Below are 25,970 nucleotides of genomic sequence, written 5' to 3' on the forward strand. Positions count from 1 at the left end.
TAGATCACTTAACAGAAATATGATTTCATTGCACAAATTGGAACCTAAGAATAAGCTGGGAAACCCGAAAGCATTTTTCAGGAAAGATTAATCCTTAGCCATGTTAAAAAGAATACTGTGTTCTTTTTTTTTTTTTTTTAATTCTCATTTAGCACTGAGGAAATCAGCCTAATTATCAATTTGAGTTCTGAACAATAATCTTAACACTTCCATACAGAAGAGAGACCTTTTATCAAAGAGTTATCCTTAAAGAGTTTTTAATCAATACACATTAGAACCAGTTCTGCATAACAATGGTGTATATTAAAAATCAATTCTTACTTTTCTATAAAGCTTTTTATCTCTTTAGTCTTGTATCTCAAGTATTTTTAATCAGTACTGAAAAGTCATCATGATGCTAAGTGTGCATTTCATGGTACGTGTATAAGTCCTTAGATTCTAATGTCATGCTCCAAAATTATTTTTAACCTTCTGAAATACATATATGGAATTTATTTCAAGGAACAGTTTATATTTTATATCTCATGGATTGATGCATGTTTGTATGCATGCATGGATGGGTACCATGTGCATATTTCTGTCCACATGTGCTGATCTCCACTGTAGATATTATTTAGTCAAAACACTGACCTATATATATAATACAAATATATGTTTATATGAGGAAGTTCAAAGATGTATTTATATGATACCAAAAAAAAAAAAAAAGGCTGAACACTGCTGAGATACATAGTATAAGTTAGAATAAGAGGAGAAAGAATGAAAGCTATGAAGGAGATGAAATAGAAAAATTGAGAAAGAGGAAGAGAAAGGATATGGAGGATGCATGGGCCAAACCTGACTCTAGCATATTGTAGCCTCGAAGGGTAGGTAGTAGGTGATACCCTTAAACTGAATTAGTACGTGTAAGAGAAGGAAGAAGTTCAATATCGGCTGCATGGAATTTCTTTTGGGCATGTTGAATTTGTGGAACTAGATAGAGATTCTCAATATGTAGCTTGAAATACAGTTTTGACATATAGCAGTGGCAGTGATAGATTTCGGAGTCATTCATTCCCATTGGAGAGAATAAATAGGCTTCCAGCAATCCATTTACTTTTAACTAGTAATTACCATGCTTGATCTATGCAATAGCTCTTAAACGTAGGACTAGGAAATAATATGCATGTGATGACATTATATTAAGTGTACTAAACTTATGTACACTATATCAAGTGCTTGCTTATGCCCCTAGCAAGCAAGATTATTTAGCAACCTAATTATACTTTTGCTTACACCTATAATTTTAAGGCTAATTATGTATTATATTACATATGCCTTTTTGAATCAACCAAAGCATATGCACCTGATGTTTCCATGTAGGGAACTGACTATGGTAATACATTGGAAAATAGAGATAGATACTTTAAATGCAAAGAAATCATAGAGGTCATTTAATCTAATTCCCACCAAAGTTTAGAAGTTGATATAAAGGTTTGAAAAATTGTCCATATATATTCATGCAAAACTGTTTCATTTCAATTCTGCATAACATTTAGAGAAGATACTTTTCATGAAGGCACCAATCCAGTGTGAAAAAGTGCAACAAAATTTGAAAAGAGAAGAAGCAACACACCATCCCCACCACCACCACCACCACTAACCTGGTACAAAGCAAGGAAGCAATCAGCAACTTTGTCAAGCCCAGAGGAACAGCCAAAGAGGCCTGTGTATATTTAGATATATTCATTTCATTGTTAGTCATTGTGACTATAGGAAGTCTATAAACTATTACCACCAGATGGTTCCTATCACTTGTAGAATAGGGTGGGCTTTGGGTGGTCCTGCAATGCTTTTTATTTCTTTTGCTTTATTGACATGAATAAATTATTTCAGGCTTTGCTGGATTATCCTATGCTTGGCACTGGACGCTTTCCATTGTATTTTTCCCTAATGTTATGGTTGATGCTGGTAATAACCACTTTTACTGATCATAGAAGGATGAGTTCAGAGTGACTCAGTGATTCCGGGGTCTCAAATGGCCCCCTTGAGAAGGTTACATGGAGGGAATCTGAGAGCTAAATTACTGAAGAACACATTATTTTCTGTGGGGTTTTCCCATGCCCTGAGGATTTTATACATGCTGTTCCTTGGGGTTTTCTCTCCTTCATATTTAATGTTTTAAAAGAACAGAAAGTTTAAAGGAAGTTTCTTAAGAAACCCTACCGGTATGTTCATATCTCTAGACCAGAGTTCACAGATTGAATTGTGACTCAAAGATTTAAATTTCCCTCATGTCTTTTTCTAAAAATAAGTTTCATTGAAATTGACAAGGGTGATGACGTATTGGCAGCCAATCTGCAAGAGGGCCCGTTAGTGGAATATTATCTGTAATGCAACAGGATCGATGTTTCAAATATAAACCATTAATATGCGCTGCCTAATTACAAACATTTGAACCAGTACCTAAGAATTTGTTAAGGTTTTCTTTTGTGATTCTAACAACGACAGCAGCAGAGCAAAAGACTCTTAATTCTGTACCTGGAACAAACTTCTAATGCAGGAGCACATAGCTTCAGTTTTTTCTCTTGAGCTGGACTAGAATGTGTTCCCAGTATTTTATGATTCTGATTTGCCATGGTTCAGCAGGGCTGCCCTGTTAGCAGCAATCACCCTTGCTTGTGAAGTTATGTAGACAATCCCACGTAAATCAGAATGGCCCAATCATTTGATCATGTCCATTTCTATTACACATGGCCAGGCATATGATAAGAAATGCTCTGGCCAGCACAATTTCTTCTTACAACTGTCCTAGAAAATGAAATAAATTGTTACAGCATTGATTTCCTAGCAGAGTCAAAATTATGCAAGAAGAAAAGTCCTTCTTTTTTTACTTATATTCCTCTACTCTCTGATAGACCTTTCCTTCCTTCCTTCTCTCTCCATTTACTTTTTGGTCTTATATAGATTAAATGCATTTGGCGATTACTGAATTTCACCATACTCTAATTTAAAGTGTATCTTCTCTTCTTGATTTTGTTAAGCCAAATAAACTCCAGTGAATATCCATTAAAGAACACATACTTCCTCAAAAATCATGATTTTGAACTTTCCGAAAGTCATTGGCTATTCCTTATATTGCTTTCATTAGGAAACTTATCCGTTGTTGAAGAGAAGCATGCTTGTCTTAAAGTGGGTTTCTCTTTGTCATGTAAGTGTAACCAAAGTTATTATAGGACACTACAGGTATGAATGAGTCAGAAACAAGTAGCTTATATTTCCAAGCATATATGTGCATTTGAATATTAGGAGATTCCTTAGGGAAGCATGTGTTTTAAATTTTATTAATCTCAAGAGATTTAAGAATCCTCCAAAGAGAAGTTCAAGAGCTTTAAATTAGGGGCGCCTGGGTGGCTCAGCGGGTTAAAGCCTCTGCCTTCGGCTCAGGTCATGATCCCAGGGTCCTGGGATCGAGCCCCACATCGGGCTCTCTGCTCAGCAGGGAGCCTGCTTCCTCTCTCTCTCTCTCTCTCTGCCTGCCTCTCTGCCTACTTGTAATCTCTGTCTGTCAAATAAATAAATAAAATCTTTAAAAAAAAAAAGAGCTTTAAATTATAATTATTGTATAAGTAATTAACTTCTGGAATAGTTTCAGTAGAATCAAGAATACTTATGTTGCCCGTACCTTGGAAGAATGATAGCAATGGAACAGTAGGTATCTCTTATCCAGTCTTTCCTTCCTGTAACTCTAAAAATATTTGATTGCTTTTAAGGCAGTAAACTTATTGCAAAAATTAATTAATTCATGTATTCATTCATTCAGCAAACATTTATCAGATGTTTGCCCTCCGATCTGCGATGTGCAGGTACCATTCCAGGAATATAAAACTGAACATAGAATAGGTTCCTTCCCTTATGGAACTTACATTCCAGCAGGAAGAAAAATTAATAAAATAATAAAGAAGATGTTTGAAAGAACATGTTAAATATTCAAGGCCAGATATTGATAAAATGCCAAGAAGGCATAATTTGTCTTTGAGAGTTTCAGACTTCATTTTCAACATCCTCCCCTACCTTTCCTTAATGCTCTTTCTTCAGGATTCTTAGATACTCCAAAAGCTCATTCTTTCCTTCTTTTGTTCTTTTATTTAAACAATATTTATAGAAAACTCACTATGTATGCTCTGTTTCAGGTTCAGGCATACAGTGTGGAGTAAATAGGTGTAGTCCCTGACCCCAAGGAACGTATAGTATATCAGGAAACAAAGAGATAAACCAACTCGGTATATTAAGGAAAATGAAAATAAACTGGTCATAAATTCTACTAAGGAAAGTTTCACAGGAATCTGGATGCATATATCAAGGGACTCTGACTTAGAATGAGGGTGTGTGTGTGTGTGTGTGTGTGCGTGTGTGTGTGTGTGTGTGTGTGTTTGGTAGGAGCCCGGAGTACTATGAGAAATAGAAAAGAACTTTCTAGTCTAACTGAACTAATTGTGTGTTTCTTTAAAAAACCTCTTCTGAAGAAGTCTATCTGGTCATTAGTATCTTAGCGTGGATGAGGTTGTCAATGGGCTTGAGGATGTGCATTTTTTTTTCTATTACTATGTAATGAAAAGTTTGTTAGCTTTGTAGAGAATTCCAGACATCAGTAAGCAGGGCATCGGTCTTTGGAGTTACAGTTTTCTATCTCTGGAATAATGTGCTTGTTCAGGTTACATAAAATTCCCTCTTTGCTCTATCTTTTTATGAGACTCTCTATAATGCCACATATGCTCTCACAAAAGATAAACCTGAATATTACAGAGTAATGTTTTTATGGATGAGGGCAGCATAGCTCAGAGAGGTTAATTGACTTTTCTACTATCACACAAGTTGGTGGCAGAGCTGGGACAGGTATGTTTTAATCCAGTTAACACCAATTCCATTTCATTATATCTGGCTTGATTCTTCATTAAATTTTTATATTTCGGGTTACATAATTTAACCCAGAGAAAATCAAGTTGACAGATTAATAAAAAAATTATGATGTGTCCTTGTATACATAGAATACAAATATTAGTAAGTTATTTATGGTCATTAATGCTGATTAGATTATTTCAATTTATTTATTTATTTATTTATTTTTAAATTTTATTTAATTATTTGACAGAGGGAGAGAGAGATCACAAGTAGGCAGAGAGACAGACAGAGAGAGGGGGGAAGCAGGTTCCTGCTGAGCAGAGAGCCCAATGCGGGGCTCGATCCCAGGACCCAAGATCATGACCTGAGCCGAAAGCAGAGGCTTAACCCACTGAGCCACCCAGGTATCCCTGATTAGATTATTTTAAGGAGTAAGATATTTTTAATCTTTTAGCAACCCCATCATTATATTTTAAGTGGAAAGAAGTTTATATGATTTAGTTAAAAGCTTTGATTTTTGACAGGCACATTCATCCAAATAGTATCATAATTTAATTCCTTTTGGCTCAAAATTATATAATGCTGGGTGATATGTCTGAGGTAAATATACCTCCTTTTTAATCTGCATAATCATTAGAAATGGCCCCTATTAATATTCTAAACATTATAGAGATACTTTAGGTTATCAACTTAATAACTCTTTGTTTTCAAAACAGGTAGCTTAGAAAACACTCATAATGAATAAGTATGAGAATATTCTGTGAAATATTCTGTGAAAGCATAATAAAAAAACATGTGTCATTGTATTTTCTTTAAGCCTATAGTAACTAGTGCATGGTCTGAAACTATATGCTAAAATCCTTTATAGTTTTAACACACAAAAGATAGTTTATTCTTGGGGCATGCAAATAATTTGAGCATTGTATATAATTTTGATTTAATTTTGTTTTGAAGACCAGCCTCCTCCTTTATTCAAAATACCACATATTAATTCAAAAAGATCAAGGAGTTCTGTATTGAACCTAAATTGAGTAGTTTCTTCTAAAGTAATGTTTTGTCATTTGCTTATATTAGGTAGTATCTACTTAATAAAAATAGTAATAGTCATTAAAAAATAAAACCAAAAAAGATAATCCCTTATTTCCTCTTTCATATAGGCTCACATGTTTAAAAAAAAAAAAGAAAAAAATAATTATTAACAAAGGGGGACTATTTCCTACTTGTTTTTTTAAGGTTTTATAAAAAATATTATTTTTATTTATTAGAGAGAGAGAGAGCAAACGCAAGCAAGGGGAGGGGCAGAGGGAGAAGCAGACTCCGTGCTGAGCAGGGAACTGATGGGGGACTTGATCCCAGGACCCCGGGATCACGACCTGAGCCCAAGGCAAATGCATAACTGACAGATCCACCCAGGCACCCCTTTATGTTTTTTTTTTTTTTTTTTATTAAATTTTTAAATTATCTAGGAAGCTTTGCTTAAAATCCTACATGAATGGAATAACATTGAGAATAACTTACCAAACACAGATATTTTGATATTTTGCAAACAAATTCAATGGGTTTCATCGACTTTCTTACTCACTAAAAGTGGAAGACAGAGATGGTACTAGTCCACTCCTCATAGGAGATAGAATCAGTATTGGATTTGCATGGGGGATAGCAATCTCCCGTCCAAGAAATCAGGTGAAATAAAGATAGGTGAAATAAAGGATCAGAGGAAGATAAAATTTGTCAGAGAAGAAAAAGGAGGAATGAAGCTTTCAGACAGGGCAAATGCGTGTCAGAACTGCAGAATCTGTGAATTCCTTCCTGCAAACTACTGCAGCTACTTCCTGCAGAGGTGAAGGTAACACCTGATTAATTCAGCTTGTGGAATTAATAATTGCCACAGGTGCTCATCCCCATTACCATTTTTCAACTGTCCCTTTACATCAGTATTGTAATTCCCTGTCTCTTAGGAGTTATAATCGAAATAAGCAGATTTTTGATGCAATTTTATTTTAATCCATTGGATGCCTCCATGAAGCAGGCATAGGGAATCCGTCCCAGAATAGACTCAGGTGCCAGGAATTCTAGGTAGCCGAGGGCTCCATCTCTCTGAAATAGGGCCCCTGACTGCATAATGCTAAAGTCATTGCTTGAGACAGCTGCACCTGCTTTTTTAAGCTCTGTAGATCATCAACTTTTCTGCTGCCACATTCACAAATTTTGTTTCCACATTTTCCACTCAATGATCTCCCTGCTTCTCCCCACTTTCAGAGTGTAAGGATAAAATCATGGACAAATTTGGTTGATTTGTTAGGATTTTATTTTATTTTTTTTAAGATTTTATTTGTTTATTTGACAGAGAGATCACAAGTAGGCAGAGAGGCAGGCAGAGAGAGAGGGGGAAGTAGGCTCCCTGCTGAGCAGAGAGCCCCATGCGGGGGGCTCAATCCCAGAACCCTGGGATCATGACCTGAGCCAAAGGCAGAGGCCTTAACCCACTGAGCCACCCAGGAGCCTGATTTGTTAGGATTTTAGAACGTTATTCCCAGAATTCCTCAGAAAGCCTGTGTGTTCCATTATTGATCTCTCTATTATTATTATTTTTTAAACATACCTGTGTGAAAAATGCCTACCACCTCTTGAAGTCTGATTCATGAATTACGTCATGCATGGTAATATTAGGAAGCAACATAAAGGAGATAAAAAAATTTTTTTGGACTGTCATTCACCTCTGCTAATAAATTTTGGCATTCGAAAGGAACTTTATTTCTTAGTCCTCTGAGGAAATTCACTTATATGTGGGCTTTTGAAAATTTTGTGTTGAGGAAGTTGACACATATGATTACTGTTCTTCACAATTTAGGGATTAAAAGAATGCCAAATTCATTGCTGTGTTTTGTTGTTTTCAAATTACATGGAAAATAAGAAATAGTTCTTTATCCTTTCTGGAATTCTCTTCCAAAATCCTTGCACACTACCTTCTTGCATACTACCTTTATCCCCCAAATATTTTAAGAGTTTTATTTATTAATTTGAGAGAGGGAGAGAAGAGGGAGCACAAGCAAGGGAAGCAGCAGGCAGAGAGAGAAGAAGGATCCCCACTGAGCGCAGAGCCCAGTGTGGGGTTTGATCCCAGAACTCTGGGATCATGACCTGAGCTAAATGTAGACGCTTAACCAACTGAGCCACCTAGGCTCCCCATCCCAAAAGTATTTTAGAAGATAATTTTATCCATCTGAGTTTATAGAGTAGTCATACCAAGTAGTATGGGGTGAAGTCATGATTTCTTACATGGCATTCTTGGAATACAGGTTTTATTTTTTTAAAGATTTTATTTATTTGAGAGAGAAAGAGAGAGTGCAAGCAGGCAGAGGGAGAGGGGCAAGAAGACTCCGTGCTGAGCACAGAGCCCCATGCAGGGCTCAATCCCAGGGCCCTGAGATCATGACCTGATCCGAAATCAAGAGTCAGATGCTTAAACAGCTGAGCAGCCCAATTGAATTGGGTGCCCCAATTCTTATTTTTAACTTTTATAATTGACTTCCTTATTCATAATGTTCCCCAATGAATGTGTATAAAATAAGTGACTTTAAAAATCACAGAAATTATTACACACCAGTGAAATTTCATTGTTTTTAAGGAAGTATGAACTTGGTGCACTGTGTCAAATCAGTTTTTTAAAAGTCAGGCCTGGGGTGCCTGGCTGGTTCAGTCGGCAGAGTATGTGACTCTTGATCTCGGGGTTGAGAGTTTGAGGCCCATGTTGAATGTAGAGATCACTTAAATAAATAAACTTTTAAAAAATAAAAATAAATAAAAGCCTTATACCAAGAACACTGGATATTAATACTTTTTAGTATTATTTAGTATTATGAGGATACCATGGAATTATAATTCAATTTCTCTCTCTCTCTTTTTTTTTTAAATCTAACAAAATATCCACTATTGTGAATAGGTTGTCACTGAAAATGCATGGTTTAGATGTTTGCTCTCCTATGCCGTACAAATATTAAAGTCTATCAATGGAATGGTTGTTTCTGGGATGTAGGCAAAACTCTTGGGAGGTTGATACGGAATGCCACCAGTCAGTTAACAGGCGTGTTGACAACTGGCCTTAATGAAAGTTAAGGATAGCGGAAGCTCTCTCCGTAACTAGCTGGGATTGGCAACGGAGATAAACACATCTGTAATTACCACCAGCCCTTCTTCAGACATGAGCCATCCATCCCTTGAGATTTAAGGACTCTGAGCCTGTAAAGGGATTTTTGATCCTGATAACTGGTCTGTAACAACAGAATCATTTTTAGACACGATCTAATGTGTGTCTAATCCTCAGTTCTCCCTCCTGTTTCAGAACTATTTCCTTCTTACATTCTGTTCTTCAACCTACTGTTTGATCTCAGGCCTTGCCCTGGGGGCCCACTGCCTTCCTGTGACGAAACATCCAGGCTTGTTCAATCTAGGTAACGCCTTCACTTATTACAAGTCAGGGGCCCCACCTAGGACTCTGGGAGTTGAGTGTTAGCAGTCTGCCAGCCAACATTTTACACTAAATGAAACCAGAAATTGGCGTGGCATCACCAATGATGTTTACTGCTGTGGAAAATTTTAACGCCTTTGATCACTTGGTCCACATTCTGTTTTTGAAACCCAGTTTTTATAAAATATATCTCATTCAAGTTATTTAGCTATTGAACTCAAAGGTCTTTCAGGGCAAAATGTAACAGGTACTTAGTAAGTACTAGTGCATGGATGAGTTGAATATTCTTTATCTTAAACTCGAAACACACCAAACATCTCTTAGGAAGTTACAAAGGCTCTCCCATGGGAGACATCGCCTCAATATCGGAGTGATGCAATTCTTGGTACTCAAGTTTCACTTCTTTAGTTTCAAGCAAACGAAGATGGACTTCTTGGTTTCTGTTCCTAAAATATGTTCTAATATCGGGGTATAATTTCGCCACAGAGCAGTTCAAGTTAATTGTCTCTGCATTTAAGAAATGTGTTAGAGTCTCTTCACAGCGTTTCAAAGAAGTTGGATGAGTTAGCGATGTAAACATTTCCTCGTGGGAACTTCATACAATCCAAAGAAACGAAGTGATTGACAAACACGTACTCCAGCTGATTGAAGTGGTTCTGAGCTAACCAGATGTTTTCAGCTGAATCATGCCCACAGATGCTATTGCTTCATAATTCCTTAATCCCGGGATTACCCCAATTAGCCAGCTTGGTGACATTGAGCTTGCCTCTCTTTTGTTACATACTTCGTAAAGAACGCTTGTCCGAAACAATTTGCCCTGGAAATGTTTGCAAGGAAGTTATCAGGGTTGTTTGTTTTCCCTGCTCTTGGATGTGGTCTCCGGTGAGGTCAGGAGAATGGAATGAGTGTTGCCACAGATGACACTGGAGCTATTTCCACAGCTGGCTGCAGAGAGTGGGCAGTCCCTTACAGATGAGCTCGCATGTGGAGGTAGATGATATAAAACATCTGTCACAACGGGAATAAGCAAAAACAATGTCCCTTTGAAGATTGCCTTTGAATGATGAAGTGGGGGTTCTGTCTCCACAATGGGAATGAAGGACAACGTCGTTGGCAGGCAGATGGCTTCAGGCTTGCTCTTGCGTGAAATAGAGCAAAAAGTATATGTTGAAAATCTCTGATGCTAGTCAAATCGGCTGATTTTGCTGAACATTCATTTCCCCACCTAATGCATATATAGTCAATGAGAAAGGGAAGGGAGGGCTAGGAGAAAAGGGTGGGAGGACAAACTAAGAGAAGAAACTGGTTCTGAATATTTTTCTCTTGAATAACTTTGAATACAATAGGATAATTTCAGCTGGTCACTGAAAGTTCAGGAAAAGCATTTTGCGCCAAGTTTACTTCAATGCATTTGCAGCCCCACATTCTTTTTTACAGAAGTTTTGAAAGCAGACATAAAGATGGTATATCATTAAGGCCACAGGATGACAAACACTTCAAAATTTGAATACCACTTAGTAGACGTAAAGTCCTCTTTGTTTCCCTTCAAGGAGCAGAAGAAAATAATAAAAATCATCTTAGTGAACTATTTTGAATAGAATGATAATAGTTTCTCACCCCATCTAGCTGTAAAAATAAATTTAAAACAGTGAAATTACCATACATTTTTATCTCCTGAAATTGCTGTCAAAAGAGAAATCGACAATAGATTAATCTGATAGCAAATACATGCTGAATATTGGCAGACAATAAACATCTAGATCTCTTGTTCTATGACCAAAGCGGGTGCTGCGACCTCTGTTAACCCCCAAACCACACTGCTCTGCTCTAGTGAAGAAACGGCCAACATTCCTATGAACCATGGAGCCATGCTACTCGGGTGCCACACGCCCTCTGTTCCTGTCTCATTCCAGACTGTCTTACAAATCGAAGTCCTTCAAAGATGCTTCTCATGAGCAAAAGTCACATCTGTATATATCACAGAAAGGGAGTCTGAGAAATATAGGTGTGTTTTTTTGTTTTTGTTTTCCAAAATTCTAGGTTGAAATAGCAGGATTCACTTTGTGGGGAGCTAAGAACATGTGCAGAGAGTGTTAAAAAAATAAATGTCTATGGGGTGCCTGGGTGGCTCAGTCATTTAAGCATCTCACTTGGGCTCACGTCATGATCCCAGGGTCCTGGGATCGAGTACCGCATCGGGCTTCCTGCTCAGCAGAGAACCTGCTTCTCCCTCTCCTTCTGTCTGCTTCTCTGCCTACTTGTGCTCTCTCTCTATTTCCCTATCAGATGGATAAATAAAATCTTAAAAAAAAAATGTCTACAGCATCCCATAAGTGAGGGAGGTACAGCCAGGGAAGTTATTGGATTAATCTTAATGAGACATGGTTGAAGCTTTCAACACAGTCAGTGAGAGCTTGAAAGGAAGGAACAGAGAACTTGGAGACATTTATGATGTAGCAGAGACAAGACTTGACTACTGGTTTGTTATGCATGGTGAGGGATGCAAAGAAAAGGAGGACCTAGAATTTTCTCTATTACTTCAAGACTCAAATAGGAGAAAGACGATTTCTAGAAAAAGAGAAAATATTCAGAATGGGACATGGTTGTTTTGAGATGTCTGAGATTCTAGATTCAGTGAGCTGTTGGAAATCAGGTTCAGGAATTTAAGAAAAGTGCAAGACAACAAAGAGTGCTTAAAAACTTGAATTTTTAACTAGTTAGAGAAACTTTGATTTTAAACTAACCCGCATTTTTTGTCAATTCCATCAGCGCCTGGCAAGTAACAATATTTTGGAATTTTACTTCTAACTCCTGATTGACATCTTATATTTATGACATATATACGGAATTAACTAAAATATTTAGATGTTGACTACATAAGGCGTGTAGCCTCTCTTTTAACACTTGACTGTAATAGCCATTCCAAACTCATTGGTTAAGAAGAAGATATTATTTGGAAAGAATGGAGGTTTCAATTTGAGGGTTGCCATGAAAATATGTCATAGGAAATGAAAATAATTTTTTTTTTTTTTGGTACAAGAGTTTTTATGGATAAAAGGAGAAGCCCTATGGAGACTATTGAGGAACTGAACTAAATATTACCGGCTATTTGTGGTTAGAACAAGGAGACATATTAATGTTGCTAAGATTATTTGAAGCTACTTGACCCTCAAGTAGAAACTGAAAAAAGGAATTAACGAAATGATTAAGAAACAAACCAAGGGTCTCCTCAGAAGAAATGCAGTAGACAATTTACTCTAATGTGCATGACAGAAAAAAACAAAAAAAAACAGAGCAGAGCTTCTCAAACTTGCCCACGACTGTGACTCACCTGGGGATCTCAGTGAAAAGCTGACTCGGATTCAGTGGGGCTGAGGCCAGACCTAGAGTCTGCATCAAAGTCTCAGATTATTCTGTCTGGTCCCAGATTACGCTTTGAGAAAAAAGGTACTAGAAGGTTTAAGACCAGTATTTTGCAGGTGCTCTTAATTAGCCGAAGTCATCCAGCAGAAAAATCCAAAATTACTAATATGGTATGACTGTTTCAGAGAAGGGGCCATGAAATCTAAGCGGAATGAAAGATGTAACTAGCTTCTGGCACCGATTCTAGAAGAAATAGGACGCTGAAGAATACAAACAAAGCTTTGAGGTCTTTCACCTCATCTTCTGGACAATTTTATGTATATTCGCTAACATCCTGTAGGCCTTAGACTGTATCTCGGTTGGATGCTAATACGAGAATTTTTACCTTAGGATATGGCCATTCCAGGAGAACATATATTATCTCAGCACTATGTTACAAAACCTAGGAAATATACTGGGTGGGAGACACACCAGTGATGATAGTAGTAATAGCAAGTGTACTTTAAAGAGAGTCTATTAGTTTCTTAACAGGGTTGTGACTTTATACCCATATCCTTAGGTCTGGTTGTGATGCCGGTTCTAACCAGGCAAATTCCTGAAAATGTCTTAAAGGAGAAAACAAATGACCCAGAAATGTCCTCTGAGGGACCACAAAATAAAGTACATTTTATAGCAAATTGCGGGACAAGGAATAGCTATTCTAGTAACGGCCAGAATCAAGGTACCTTGTGACATTTTTAGGCAATTTGCACTATAAACAATGGCCATAAGTAGGATAACAGACAGCTTTTCCTCTTGATCACTTCTGTGGTTTGAGAAATTATTTCCCAGGCCCACTTACCAATAGGATCCTATGAGACCTTGGAAATGATTTGTAACCAGCTTTTTTTGGGCTGGGGGGTGTTTTTTGGTTTTTTGGCCTATTTGTCAGTAAGGGAAGATTTTAATGAGAAGCTTTATGACAGCTCACAGTCCTGAGTGCTAGTTAAAGCAAGATAAACATTTTTACCAGACTAAAGATCCTGCCTATAAATATTCAGACATCTGCTGGGAACCCTATTTGTTTTATCGTTTAGAAGAACACTGGCCTGGTATACTGCTTCTGATGTGCATTTTAAACCCTCTGTATGTTGAAAACCTACTTGGAGGTATACAAAGTGATTGGTGTACAAGTGAATAAAGCATTTTTTCTCTTATCACGTGACAAGGTCTGACAAAGATCTTGGGCAGATACATGGCTATTAAAACAGTTTGTGGCACAGGAAAGCCCTAATAAAAAAGTTTACCCTGCATTTGTGGCTCTGTGCATTGGCTGTGATACATAAAAGGAACTTTGCAGCATTGAATCAGGTACCTAAAATTATTCCATAGGATGGAAATCATGTAGTGAACTCCTAACATTAAAATTCCCTGGATAGTGTGTGGTTCTTAGAACCTGGGAATTCTCATACTAAAAGACAGGAACATCTAGCTGGCAGTGATCAGACAGGGACACTTTGAAGGAAAGCAGAGTAATTGGAAGGATGGATTTTTAAGACCATCCAGCTGTCCGGTCAAGAGAGTACTTCCATTATTTTTACTAAATCCTCTAACCCAGTCTGAGCACGGAGTAGCTGTTACTGTATTTGTATCCCTTCAAAGTCACGGGAGCCCTGGCTGATAAGCAAGTGCCATTCATTCTTTTGGTCATTTGGCACCATTACAACCTGTTTCATGATATACACTGTGCTAGGCTTTGGCACATTAGAAAATTAATTGAGCATCATAAATAGCACAATAAAAAGAATCCAGAGGAGAAGTATGATCATGATCAAGGCATGTGCCAAATATTGAGAGAAGAGAGGGACGAATGACCCACAACCTGGGTCAGACGTAGGTGATGTTCCATAGAATGTGGTACTTGACAAAAAACTTAAAGTACATCTACTAACCTGCTGTCAGTGCCCAGAACTCCTGCCAGAAACACCAAGGATGAGTAGTTCAGTGTGGTAGGAGGAGCGGTTTCATGTGGAGAGTCTTGGCAAATTACACAGGAAATGGAGACTGGAAGCCCTGGGATCTTTACAGAGTGTGCGTAATATGGCTAAAATGTCATCTCGGACCTACCTATATAAGCCTTCATTTGGGCTGAGATAATGTGGAAACAGAGCAGCGGGCACATTATCATGCATGGCCCTACTGTTCATTCCTGATGGCTGTACAGAAGGGTCACTCGTGAGAATGTGCCCACTGGTCTGTTAACACATTATCTCCTCCACAAGGAGGAATGGAAAATATTTTGGTTTCATCACTGAATTGTCTTTTTACCCTTTCACGCCTCTTACCCATTAACTTACAACAGCTATTGCCTTAAAGATACCAATGTCTTAAACATGTGACATTTCTAACATGAAATAATATTTTTCAAGATGCTAACTCAGGTATGAAAATGTGATATAGGCTGTACTTTGGTAGTAAAGGTAGTTTAACATGATTTCCCCTGTAGACCTTGTTTAACAAAAAATAAGGAAAATTACTTCTGCTCATCTTTAAAGGGATATGCATGTGTTTTTGGTTATCATTGTTAAAATAGGAAGAAGGTTAAGAATTGTTCTCTGTATCTCTAATACAATTTTCTATTATGTAATTTATTGGGTGAGTAGATACTGGGGGGTTTCTTATATCTTAAAAAGTAACAAAGATGGTGACATACATTATGATTAACTCATTCATTGGTAAATATAGCTTCGTGTTCTTTAATCTTTTTGTTTGTTTCTCAAATCTCCTATTTATTTATTTATTTATTTATTTATCTATTTTGAGAGAAACAGAGAGGATATGCGGGAGGGTCAGAGAGAGAGAGAGTTTTAAGCAGACTCTGCTGAGCACAGAGCCTAATGTGGGGCTTGATCTCACAACCCTGAAATCACCACCTGAGCTGAAACCAAGAGTCAGCCATTTAACCAACTGTGTCACTCAGGTACCCCTTCTCAAATCTCTTCAAACTGATTTTGGAAGGCATACACCCCAGAAGGCCCTGTATAGTGAAGACAAAAGACTTAGGTTGTGCCATTTGTTTTTCCACACAGATAGTGTGATTCTGTCATATCATCTATTCCACATCACACGGAATTGTGTGGCACACATGTTTGTGTGTGGCAGATGCCCCGTAGCTGAGAGCCCCCTATTGTTCTCGTGACTGAAATGGAAGGTTGATGAATGTCAATTCAGCTTTGCTGCTGAAACCATAAGAAACTCACCGAAGAAGCCCTGGGATCCTTCGATGCACTCTTAATGTTTCCATTGGCTCAGCAACTATGTTCTCTCTTTTTTTTAATTATTATTTGCTTATGTATGTATTTATTTATTTATTTTTAAAGATTTTGTTTATTTATTTGTCAGAGAGAGAAAGAGAGAGCGAGCGAGCACAGCAGAGTGGCAGGCAGAGGCACAGGGAGAAGCAAGCTCTCTGCCGAGCAAGGAGCCCGATGCAGGACTCTATCCCAGGACATGGGATCCTGACCCAAGCCAAAGGCAGCTGCTTAACCAACTGAGCCACCCAGGCGTCCCTACTGTGCTCTCTTTAAGAAGGCATCTGAAAGAAAAAGAATTTGATAACCCATCTGCATTATGAAATTCCTTTTATAATTTTAACCAGGTGTAAATCTTCAATAATTAAAGAACTAGTTGTTCTATTTCACATCCAGCCAACAAAACCACTTGACATGGGGGCCCAAAGTCTTCAAATTTTCAACTTTCTCTCAATAATGTAGCATATTTAAAAGCCATCTTGCTCTATTAGAATTCCAAAAAAGCTTGTTGAAAACATCAAAAGTCACTACTGAACAAATTCTTTAGTTTTAAGCACAAAACTCTAAAGGATTCAATAAAGCGTTGTTGAGAATTCTAATTATCTATATACCTGCTTTGGTAAGATACTTCAGTATGACATATTTATATTCTCATTTGGAATGACACTATTGTATAAATAGGTACTTAACCAATAATTGAAACCACTATTCACAGTTGAATAAGCATGTTATATAATTAGGATTCTTTTAAGGAGACTCAATTGTTAAAACTAATTTGGTTTTTGGTGTCTTTTAATACTACATATTTAAAAAAAAAAAAGCACTTCCAATTAAGGGTAACTGAATCAAAAACCAACACAAAATTAAGAATATTTAAGAGTACCAGGAAAAAAAATACCCTCTATTTTTACAACTAACAGACATTCTCCCATTATGAAAACTGTGTACAGAACTCTTTTAAATTGACCATAGACCAATGTCAAATACTTTCCAAACATCATACCCTAAGTCCATAGTTACACATTTCTAGGTAGCAGTCCAAATAATATGCCAGTTGGACTGAATCTCTCTAATGTAGGGAAGAGAAATTCAGCTCTTGTTAGCCGTATTTCCAAAGTAAATAACAACATAAATTTGAACTCAAAAATAATTAAGCAGCCATTGAAAGTCACATAATAGTCTTGCCTCCTTCTATTGGTAATTTATAAGATTCAGGCAATTGACTTAGATATCTGATCTTTAAGAAATAGCTTTATTTTAATTTTTAAAATTTTTTTTATTAACATATAATGTATTATTAGCCCCAGGGGTACAGGTCTGTGAATTGCCAGGTTTACACACTTCACAGCACTCATCATAGCACATACCTTCCTCAATGTCCATAACCCAACCACCCTCTTCCTGCCCCCCAACCCCCAGCAACCCTCAGTTTGATGAGATTAAGAGTCTCTCATGGTTTATCTCCCTCCCGATCCCATCTTGTTTCATTTATTCTTTTCCTACCCCCCAAATCCCCCATGCTGCCTCTCAACTTCCTCTATCAGGGAGATCATATGATAATTGTCTTTCTCTGATTGACTTAAGGAAATAGGTTTATATCATGAAAAAAGTCTCAGCATAAAATCTAAAATTTGGTGTTACTTATAGAAAGCAGAGTATGGATGAATACTCTGTCATTTTCTAATTATTATAGTTTTAAAACTTCGCATTTTGTATAAATGGCATTTATTTATAGACACACATACATACCAGGGTTTCTGAACATCAACACTAATGATGTTTTTGTCTGAATAATTCTTTGCTGTGGGGAGCTGTCCTGTGTGTTGTAGGAGGTTCTGTAAGGTCAATGACCTCTTTCCCCACTAAGTATCAGTAGCACCCCTTCCCCAAGGTGACAGCCAAAACTATCTCTGGACATTGCCAAATGTCCCTTCCGGACAATTCAAAGTTGCCCTTGGTTGAGAACCACTGACATATTCCCATATGCAAATACTTTTTATTTTAATAAGTACCATAAAAATGCTATGGTGGCATTAGTAAAAACTTCTACTTCAGGTGAATTTCAGATCTCATCTTTAAGGATATGGTGGTCGATGACATTAACACATACACATATCTGTGAGGCAAGACATGATTTTAAAACTGAGCCACCCCGTAATACATTATATGGGGTACCTGGGTGGCTCAGTGGGTTAAAACCTCTGCCTTCGGCTCAGGTCATGATCCCAGGGTTCTGGGATCAAGCCCCACATCGGGCTCTCTGCTCAGCAGGGAGCCTGCTCCCCCCCGCCCGCCTGCCTCTCTGCCTCCTTGTGATTTCTGTCAAATAAATAAATAAAATCTTAAAAAAAAAACACAAAAAAACGAGCCACCCCTCCTGCACCCCAATGTTTATAGCAGCAATGTCCACATTAGCCAAACTATGGAAAGAGCCCAGATGTCCATCAACAGATGAATGGATAAAGAAGATGTGGTGTATACATATATATACAATGGAATATTATGCAGCCACCAAAAAATGAAATCTTGCCATTTGCAATGATATGGATGAAAGTATTATGCTAAGTAAATAAGTCAATCAGAGAACGACAATTATCATGTGATTTCACTTATATGTGGATTTTAAGAAACAAAACAGGATCATAGGGGACAGGAAGAAAAAATAAATCAGAGAAGGAGACAAACCATAAGAGACTCTTAATCATAGAAAATAAGCTGACAGTTGCTGGAGGGAAGAGAGGTGGGGGGGATGGAATAACTGGGTGATGGACATTAAAGAGGGCATGTGATGTAATGAGCACCGGGTGTTATATAAGACTGACGAATCACTGAACTCTACCTTTGAAACTAGTAATAGACTATATGTTAATTAATTGAATTTAAATTTTTTAAAAATATCATTTCCACAAGGGGAAAAAAAATTTAAAAAACACAACTGAGCCACCCCTTGTGAGAACAAGTTTTCTCAGAATTTTCAGATTGCTCCATTTTGACTAGAAATCTCGAGGTAGGTTTCTAAGTACCTTTTGATTTATTTAGAGTTTTGCTCTTTTTTCATTCTTCTAACCAATATTTATGAAGCATGTATTATATGCCTTATACTGTAGAGAGCATGAAGATAGCGATGAACCAGCAGACCGGCTGTAGGCCCATTGGTATTAACAATCTAAAATTAAAAAATCATAGTAAATGTTAACCATTTAAAATTTTTTTTAGATATTAGTCATTTTTAATTCAACTGAATAATTAGTGGTGCTGATATCTAAAATTAATTCACAAGAACTGTTTTGAGTATGTCCTATATGCAATTCCTATTTATAGGGTTTACAAATGGTATGTCAACATGACCCTTGCCCTCATGGATGGAAAATCTTGAAAGAGAATTATTATGAAAAGGAAGGGATTCAGTGCTAGAATGGGGCCCTGGGGCAGTGTGGCTTTCTGGCTTAACCAAGGTTATTCATCATCCTTCCCTCCCTCCAGTGTTTGTCATAGGTTATCTGCAAATGCTTTCACAGTTGAAGTCTTATCTACCAGCTTTGCCATAGCTTTCTGGGTTTCAAACATAGTTGTTTCAAAAGCCAGACTGCCCCCTCTAAGTTGGTTGAAAATTTATCAAGACAGTTGAAGATTAATGAGTGTATTGAAGGTTGAAGGCCTCTTTAGTTCCCTTTTGTTCTCTCCCCATGGCAGCCTTTCTTAAACCATGCAAAGCAGCTGCCTTCAAAAAAGAAAAAAAGAAAGAAAGAAAGAGAAACAACAATAAAAAACATGCCAACATCAACGAATGAAAAAAACTAGGCATCTCTACATATACTACAGGAATGTTGCACACTAACATTGTAGGACACTGCGTTTGAGTAGCACTTCTCCAAGTTAAACAAAACACCTTTATGTCATTTCCATTACGAAATCATTGTTGCTATGGGCAAATCATTGACAGTAAGTAGCTTCCTTGTGAGCTCCTATCATTCTCTGCACTCTGCTTGAGATGTGCTAAAAATAGTCTGGTGTACACAAACTCAATGAGACATTTATTCTAGAAATATTAAAACTAACAGAGAAGCGGAAAACATACAGATGAGAATGAAGATAAATGATCTTAAACCGTGGGTTTTGTTTTTTTTTTTTAAGTCATGTTGAATGATTACTGTGAAAAAGTCCTGTAGTTTTGTGTAAGTCACTGCAAGAAAAGAGTATAGTAGGGGCAACAAACATTTTCACCTGAGGCAACTAGACATGAGAAAAGGAAAAAAGAGAGTGATATTTCTTTTTTTTTTTTTTTCACTTACATTATCCAAATAATTTCCTTACCTTTTAGATTTTTATGCTTTCAAATTTAAGGCTTACTAAGGTTCCAAATACAAGAGATTCTCAAATATAATAGAGCATAAGCCACAATGGTCAAATGGAAGCATGGCAGGTCATCAGCCTTAGGCCTGAATTATTCAGATAATCACCCCATTTCAGCTGATCAAAAATGCAGGCTTGACCTTTTTGCATTTTTAAACAAGATAAAATGTGATTATTGCTCTAATCATGCTGTATCACCTGCTTTAAAACAAATAATTGAGACACAGTATAAATAAAATAAAACCAAGTGTTTGTATCTAAGACACTGTATCTGTGACACTAGATTATACCATAGCAGTTTATAGGCAAGAGCACCCCTCTCATACTTCAGGGGACACCAGAATCACCTGCAGAGCTTGTGGAAACACAGATTTCAAGACCCAAAGCTCAGGGATGCTAATTCCAATTCTTGGTCTGCCATTGCTGCTGGTCGGCAGGTGTTACTTAAGAAAACACTGGTCTAGAACACACACACTCACAGGAATATTCATACAGGCAGTTCTTCTCATGGTGGTCCAACTCCTGGCCTTCATACAGGTTTTCAGCCCACAATGCATGCTCTTAATAGTAGAGAACTTCAACATGTTTTCCCTGAATTTGCCAACGATCCTGTAGTTGGGAAATTAAAGTACTGATAAACTCTCCAAGACTTAAAATTTCTTTAAAATACTGGCAGGAGGTTAACAACATAGATGCTTTTATGGCCTCTGTTCAGATATGTTTACATCAATGATCTTTGGAAACTTTGTCCAAATTGCTGTTGAAACTGTTTATTTCAGAACTAGGGTGACCAGATCCACCCCACATCTCTTGAGTGTGAACAGCTTTGTTTTTGCAGAGGCAGTGGCTAAAATAGACCAGACATTCCCATCAGCTGTTTGGTCATTGTGCTTTTCAGTGGAATTATAGCATGTTACAGTATTTTTCTCTGCAGCTTAAACATTGAACAAACCCAGACATCCGGAGATGCTAAAATGAAAAATCTGTTTCCTCTTGCTTTGCCATTTGCCAAGTGAACTCTGTCAGACAGCACATTCTATACATTTGGAGTAAATGAAATTACCGTTAATGTGTTGGCAACATCTTTCACAAAACACTCTTCAATCTATGGCTTAAATGCATTGGATAGGAATGGATGTGACAGTATATTTAATTAGGCACAGTTATGCTTGGGGGCACTAGTTTTGCCTTAAGAACCACAGGTTTTTTCTTTTCCTTTTTGTTCTTTTTTTCTTTCTTTTCTCTCTTCCTCCGTGTTTTTCATTTTGTTTTGTTTTTAAATAATGTCCTACACAACACGGAGAAGACTCTGTATGTAATCTTTGATGAGCAAAGTGGCTGACAAACACCAGTCTTTGTTGTCGATAACCTGTACTTCAAATTCTGTAAGTTGTCCCCCATCAAGTATCATCAAGAAGTTGTGCCTCTCTGGGGGGTTCCTTTCTATAACTTCCATTTACTCACTAATTGTACATTTCTTTCATCCCTTGAAACTATTAAGGAGTTTATGTTCTTAATAATTTGTGGGAATTCTTTCTTCATTGAACATGAAGAGGCAGAGACAGTGGCTCTGTCCTCCCCCAAGAATCTTCATTTTATTGTTCGTTTATTTGCAGTAAGTGGCCTGTTGAACAGAAAGGAATATTTCCGTTCATTGTTTTCCACTCTATGCCTACTGCTTCTATTTGCAATTCCAAATTATGACAACGCTCTTCCTACTCTTCCCTTTGATTGTCAGTTTCTGGTTTATCCACAGAAGCAATGCTCCTTCTGTGTCATCTGTAATCAAATGAGTCCCCGAACACTTTCTGAGAAAGGATTCTGTAAAAAGACCAAACAATCCTTCCTAAATTAATTCCAAATGCAGGCATTCAATCCTTCTATTCTCATCTTGCATGGATTTTGATTCATCTGTCATATGCTCACATATCTCATTTGCATATTGCCTTCCAAAGACTAAAATCTACCTCTTGCACCACTGGAGATGAGATCACCTCTAGGACACTAACAAGAAAGGTTTTTCTACCAAACAGAATTTGGTCTTTATCTCTGATTTATGACGAGTAACCCTTTATGTAGCTAGAGCAGGTTGATTACAATCCGGGGGTTTCCAGGATTGTGACAGTTTAGCTGTTGGAGTCTCTAGGGGCAATATTCTAAGAAGGTAGTCTAAGTTTCAAGTTCAAAAAACAGTATTGAAGTCTTACACCTGCCAAAGATTAGAATGTTGTGAAAGTGCCACTTCTTGGTTAAAAAAAAAAAAAACAAAAAAGTGCTTCAGGACTTCCATCTTAACTCTGAGGTTTTTCTATAGTTTATCTCTAAGTGCTTTAAGAAGGACCCAGTGTTTTTTAAAGTATTCGCTGTTGGTATGGCACAACGAACACCGGAAATAAAGCACAGAAGCTGGGTTTTTTGTTTTGTTTTGTTTTTTTGTTTGTTTGTTTTTCTTAAGGAAAAAGTTAATGTGGTTTTGTTTAACGAAATTCAGGCAGCCAGAAGAGAAAGTGATGTGTCTCTGAATTATAATTAGTAAAAGCTTACTTATCATGTTTCTGATTCAAGAAGTCTGCTGATGAATGACAATTCATGGATGCATCAAGAAATTAAAACAACACAAATGAACATTTATGTGTATTTATAAGCTACAGATCTTTAAAATAACATATATATATATATATATATATATACTTCTGATTGAGTCTAGCAAACCGCAAATATCCTTGCAAACAATGTTGGCTCTGAAAATCAAGCATTTCCAAATATTTGGCTCAATTTCTATTCTCCCTCCATATTAATGAGAAGGAGCCCACAAGGAAGGATGAATGAAAGCCTGATCTTTTTTTAACAGATACAGTCAGGAAGTCAGATTTGGATGATGCCAGGAGGAATTGATCATCCTGAGCAAAACGTTCTCAGAAACATTTGCTTATGGGTGGTTTGTGTGCTGACATCCTGCCGTCTACATAAATCTGTCCTAGTTTTATTTCTTCAAAATGTTCACTTACATGGGAAGAAAAGTCAAACAGTGAAAAAAGTGTTTACAGAAAAAAAAATAGCATTCAAATACATCATCATTTTATTACCAGTGGGTATTTATTTATTTATTTTTATTTATTTTTTTTTTAAGATTTTATTTATTCATTTGACAGAGAGAGATCACAAGTAGGCAGAGAGGCAGGCAGAGAGAGAGGAAGAAGCAGGCTTCTGAGCAGAGAGCCCGATGCGGGGCTCGATCCCAGGACCCTGAGATCATGACCTGAGCCGAAGGCAGCGGCTTAACCTGCTGAGCCACCCAGGCGCCCCACCAGTGGGTATTTAAATGAGTTGTGATATCATGGGCTTCTACGTGTATGATCATCTTTATAATAAAGCATTGAAATTTCAATAATCTCAAAGATGCTGTCCAACCTTAGCTTTTAAATTAAGAAAAAATTGTTCTATTCTCTCAGCTAGTCAATTAAGGCAGAGTAACTAGGAGAGGGGGAAAAGGAAGCGTTTGCCCTTTGCTTCACTAGCTATGTGAAACTATATATATGAACAGAAATTTTTTTAAATGTCTGTTATTTCTTGCATTCCCAACAGTTATAATAAATCAAAGAGCATATTCTACAAGTAGGCTTTTCTTAACATCCGATGAAAAACTTGACTTTTTTTTTGGTAATATTTTAGCAGTGTTACATTTGACCAATGTTTAACAGAGTTCAGTATTCTATCTTTTTCAAAAGCACCAGATAGAAAGAAAGTAGGTCAAAAGATTAGGAAGAAAAACATGGAAAATACTAAGTCTGATTTTTATATCATTTGTACTAGATATTTATCTGTCCTTCAAAAGATCCAGTCGAGAAACTCATCTGGACCAGCATTGTTACTCTGGTGGTAGATTGTATTGAGATCATCAATAATTATCCATATAAATCATGGATAAAAGCATAAGCCAAAAAAGTCTTATTCAATATTGAGAAAAACTAGATAATTTCCATAGTGTTAGTGTTTTTCAGTTAGAGAAGTTTGTATTTAGAACAATGAAAGAGGATATGTATGATATCTTGGAATATATTCTATATTGAATATTGGCATTATAAATGATAAGCGTTTTAGACACATCATAGATAAATCACATTAAAGGAAAGGGAAGTCATTAGTGCTATCTATTCAGATAACAACAAAATGGCATGGGTGATGTAAAAAATCATACATGGTTGAACTTAGCCTTTTCATTAAAAAGTAAACACATTTGACGCTAAGGTAGTTGACTGTGTTTATTGTTTTTAAAAGTTTCCTCCCTTGTGGAACCTGTTTTCAGATGGACATTGTGTGTGCTTGTAGGGTGCTGTGATTACGCCGACAATGGACCATCCTATGTCAATGCAGCCAGCAAACATGATGGGCCCCCTGACGCAACAGATGAATCATCTTTCATTGGGCACAACAGGAACGGTGAGTTGAAGAGTTGGTTTTGCTTTGTTTTCTCAGACTTCTTCGATAAGATGCAATGCAGCTTTCACTGGTATTATTAGCAAAACTGGCCCCGTGCCGTTGACTGAAACAAGTTTCTAGGTTCTGGTGTGCCTTGTGCAGTATTGGGGCACATTTACTCCCATTGACCAGGCTGAAGTTTCCACTGTGTTGCATTTAAATTTGAGTCACTTCTTGTTCAAAGAACACAGTACACCAGGTATAATATCCATTTATGGAAAGGTGTCTTTATGCGCACACCTGCAAATCTAGAACTTGTAATACATCTGAGCCTGGTTTTCTTTTCCCACATGCTTACCTACTCCACCTAATATATCATTCCCGGGTCATTCATAAGTCAGGGGCCAACCTTGACTATGACTAATACATAGAGCTTGTTATTTACTTTCAATGTTTAAATCAATAAAAAGTAATTGAGAACCTGACATAATCCAGTTCTTTTCAACTTTGTTTTGAATAGGTAGACAGGTGATGTTGAAAAAAAGGAAAGGAATCTAGTGTACTTGATGCTTTTTGATAGGTTGGGATATTTTTGATGAGCCATTATTTTCTTTAGGGAAAAAAAGTATATAAAAATGCTTATTACAGCATTGATTTGTATCAACCATTTGGCATCATTAACACAGTTTTGTTTTATTTTTAAAAAATCTATTCAAAGACAATTCCCCAAATGGTTAAGAGGCAAATGTCTAATACAACCTGAAACACTACAGTTTAGTTCATTATCAGTATAGATCAAACATCAGAATCAAAGCCAATCTTTCATGTGACACTATGGTAGCAGGTTTTATTCTTTACAAATATTTGTGCAGATAATTTTGTCATTTTTAAAGATGTAGTCATTTTTTTAAATCACTTTTCTGAGTGAGACAGCTTAATTATAGAAAGAACACTGGACTAGGAGTTAGGAGTACTAAACTCAAATCTTGATTGAGCACTGTTCTTTCGCTCTGTCTTTGGGAAAATAATCTCTTCCAGTCTGTTCCCCTCTCTGTCTGGTTGAGTAGTGAGCCGTGATGCTATATGGGGGCTCTTTCACTATCCACCTCTATGACTTTAAGCCTGTATGTTTCATAGTTGCCACTTCTGTGATTCTTCACAGGTAGTCTGACATCATCTCTAAATATCTATGTACA

The 25,970-nt window shown here is 37.0% G+C and overlaps 1 protein-coding gene across 9 annotated transcripts in view; it reads left to right on the plus strand.

Annotated features, from left to right (window-relative positions):
* RBMS3 (RNA binding motif single stranded interacting protein 3) overlaps positions 1-25,970 on the plus strand; it is a 1,359,637-nt gene that overhangs the window by 1,275,043 nt on the left and 58,624 nt on the right. For all 9 annotated transcript variants that reach the window (XM_047738838.1, XM_047738869.1, XM_047738849.1 and 6 more), the window contains one exon: positions 24,685-24,795. In XM_047738838.1, coding sequence (XP_047594794.1) covers positions 24,685-24,795 — 111 coding nt within the window. The remainder of the gene's footprint in view (positions 1-24,684; positions 24,796-25,970) is intronic.

Source organism: Lutra lutra, chromosome 1, assembly GCF_902655055.1.
Source record: "Lutra lutra chromosome 1, mLutLut1.2, whole genome shotgun sequence".
NCBI lineage: Eukaryota > Metazoa > Chordata > Mammalia > Carnivora > Mustelidae > Lutra > Lutra lutra.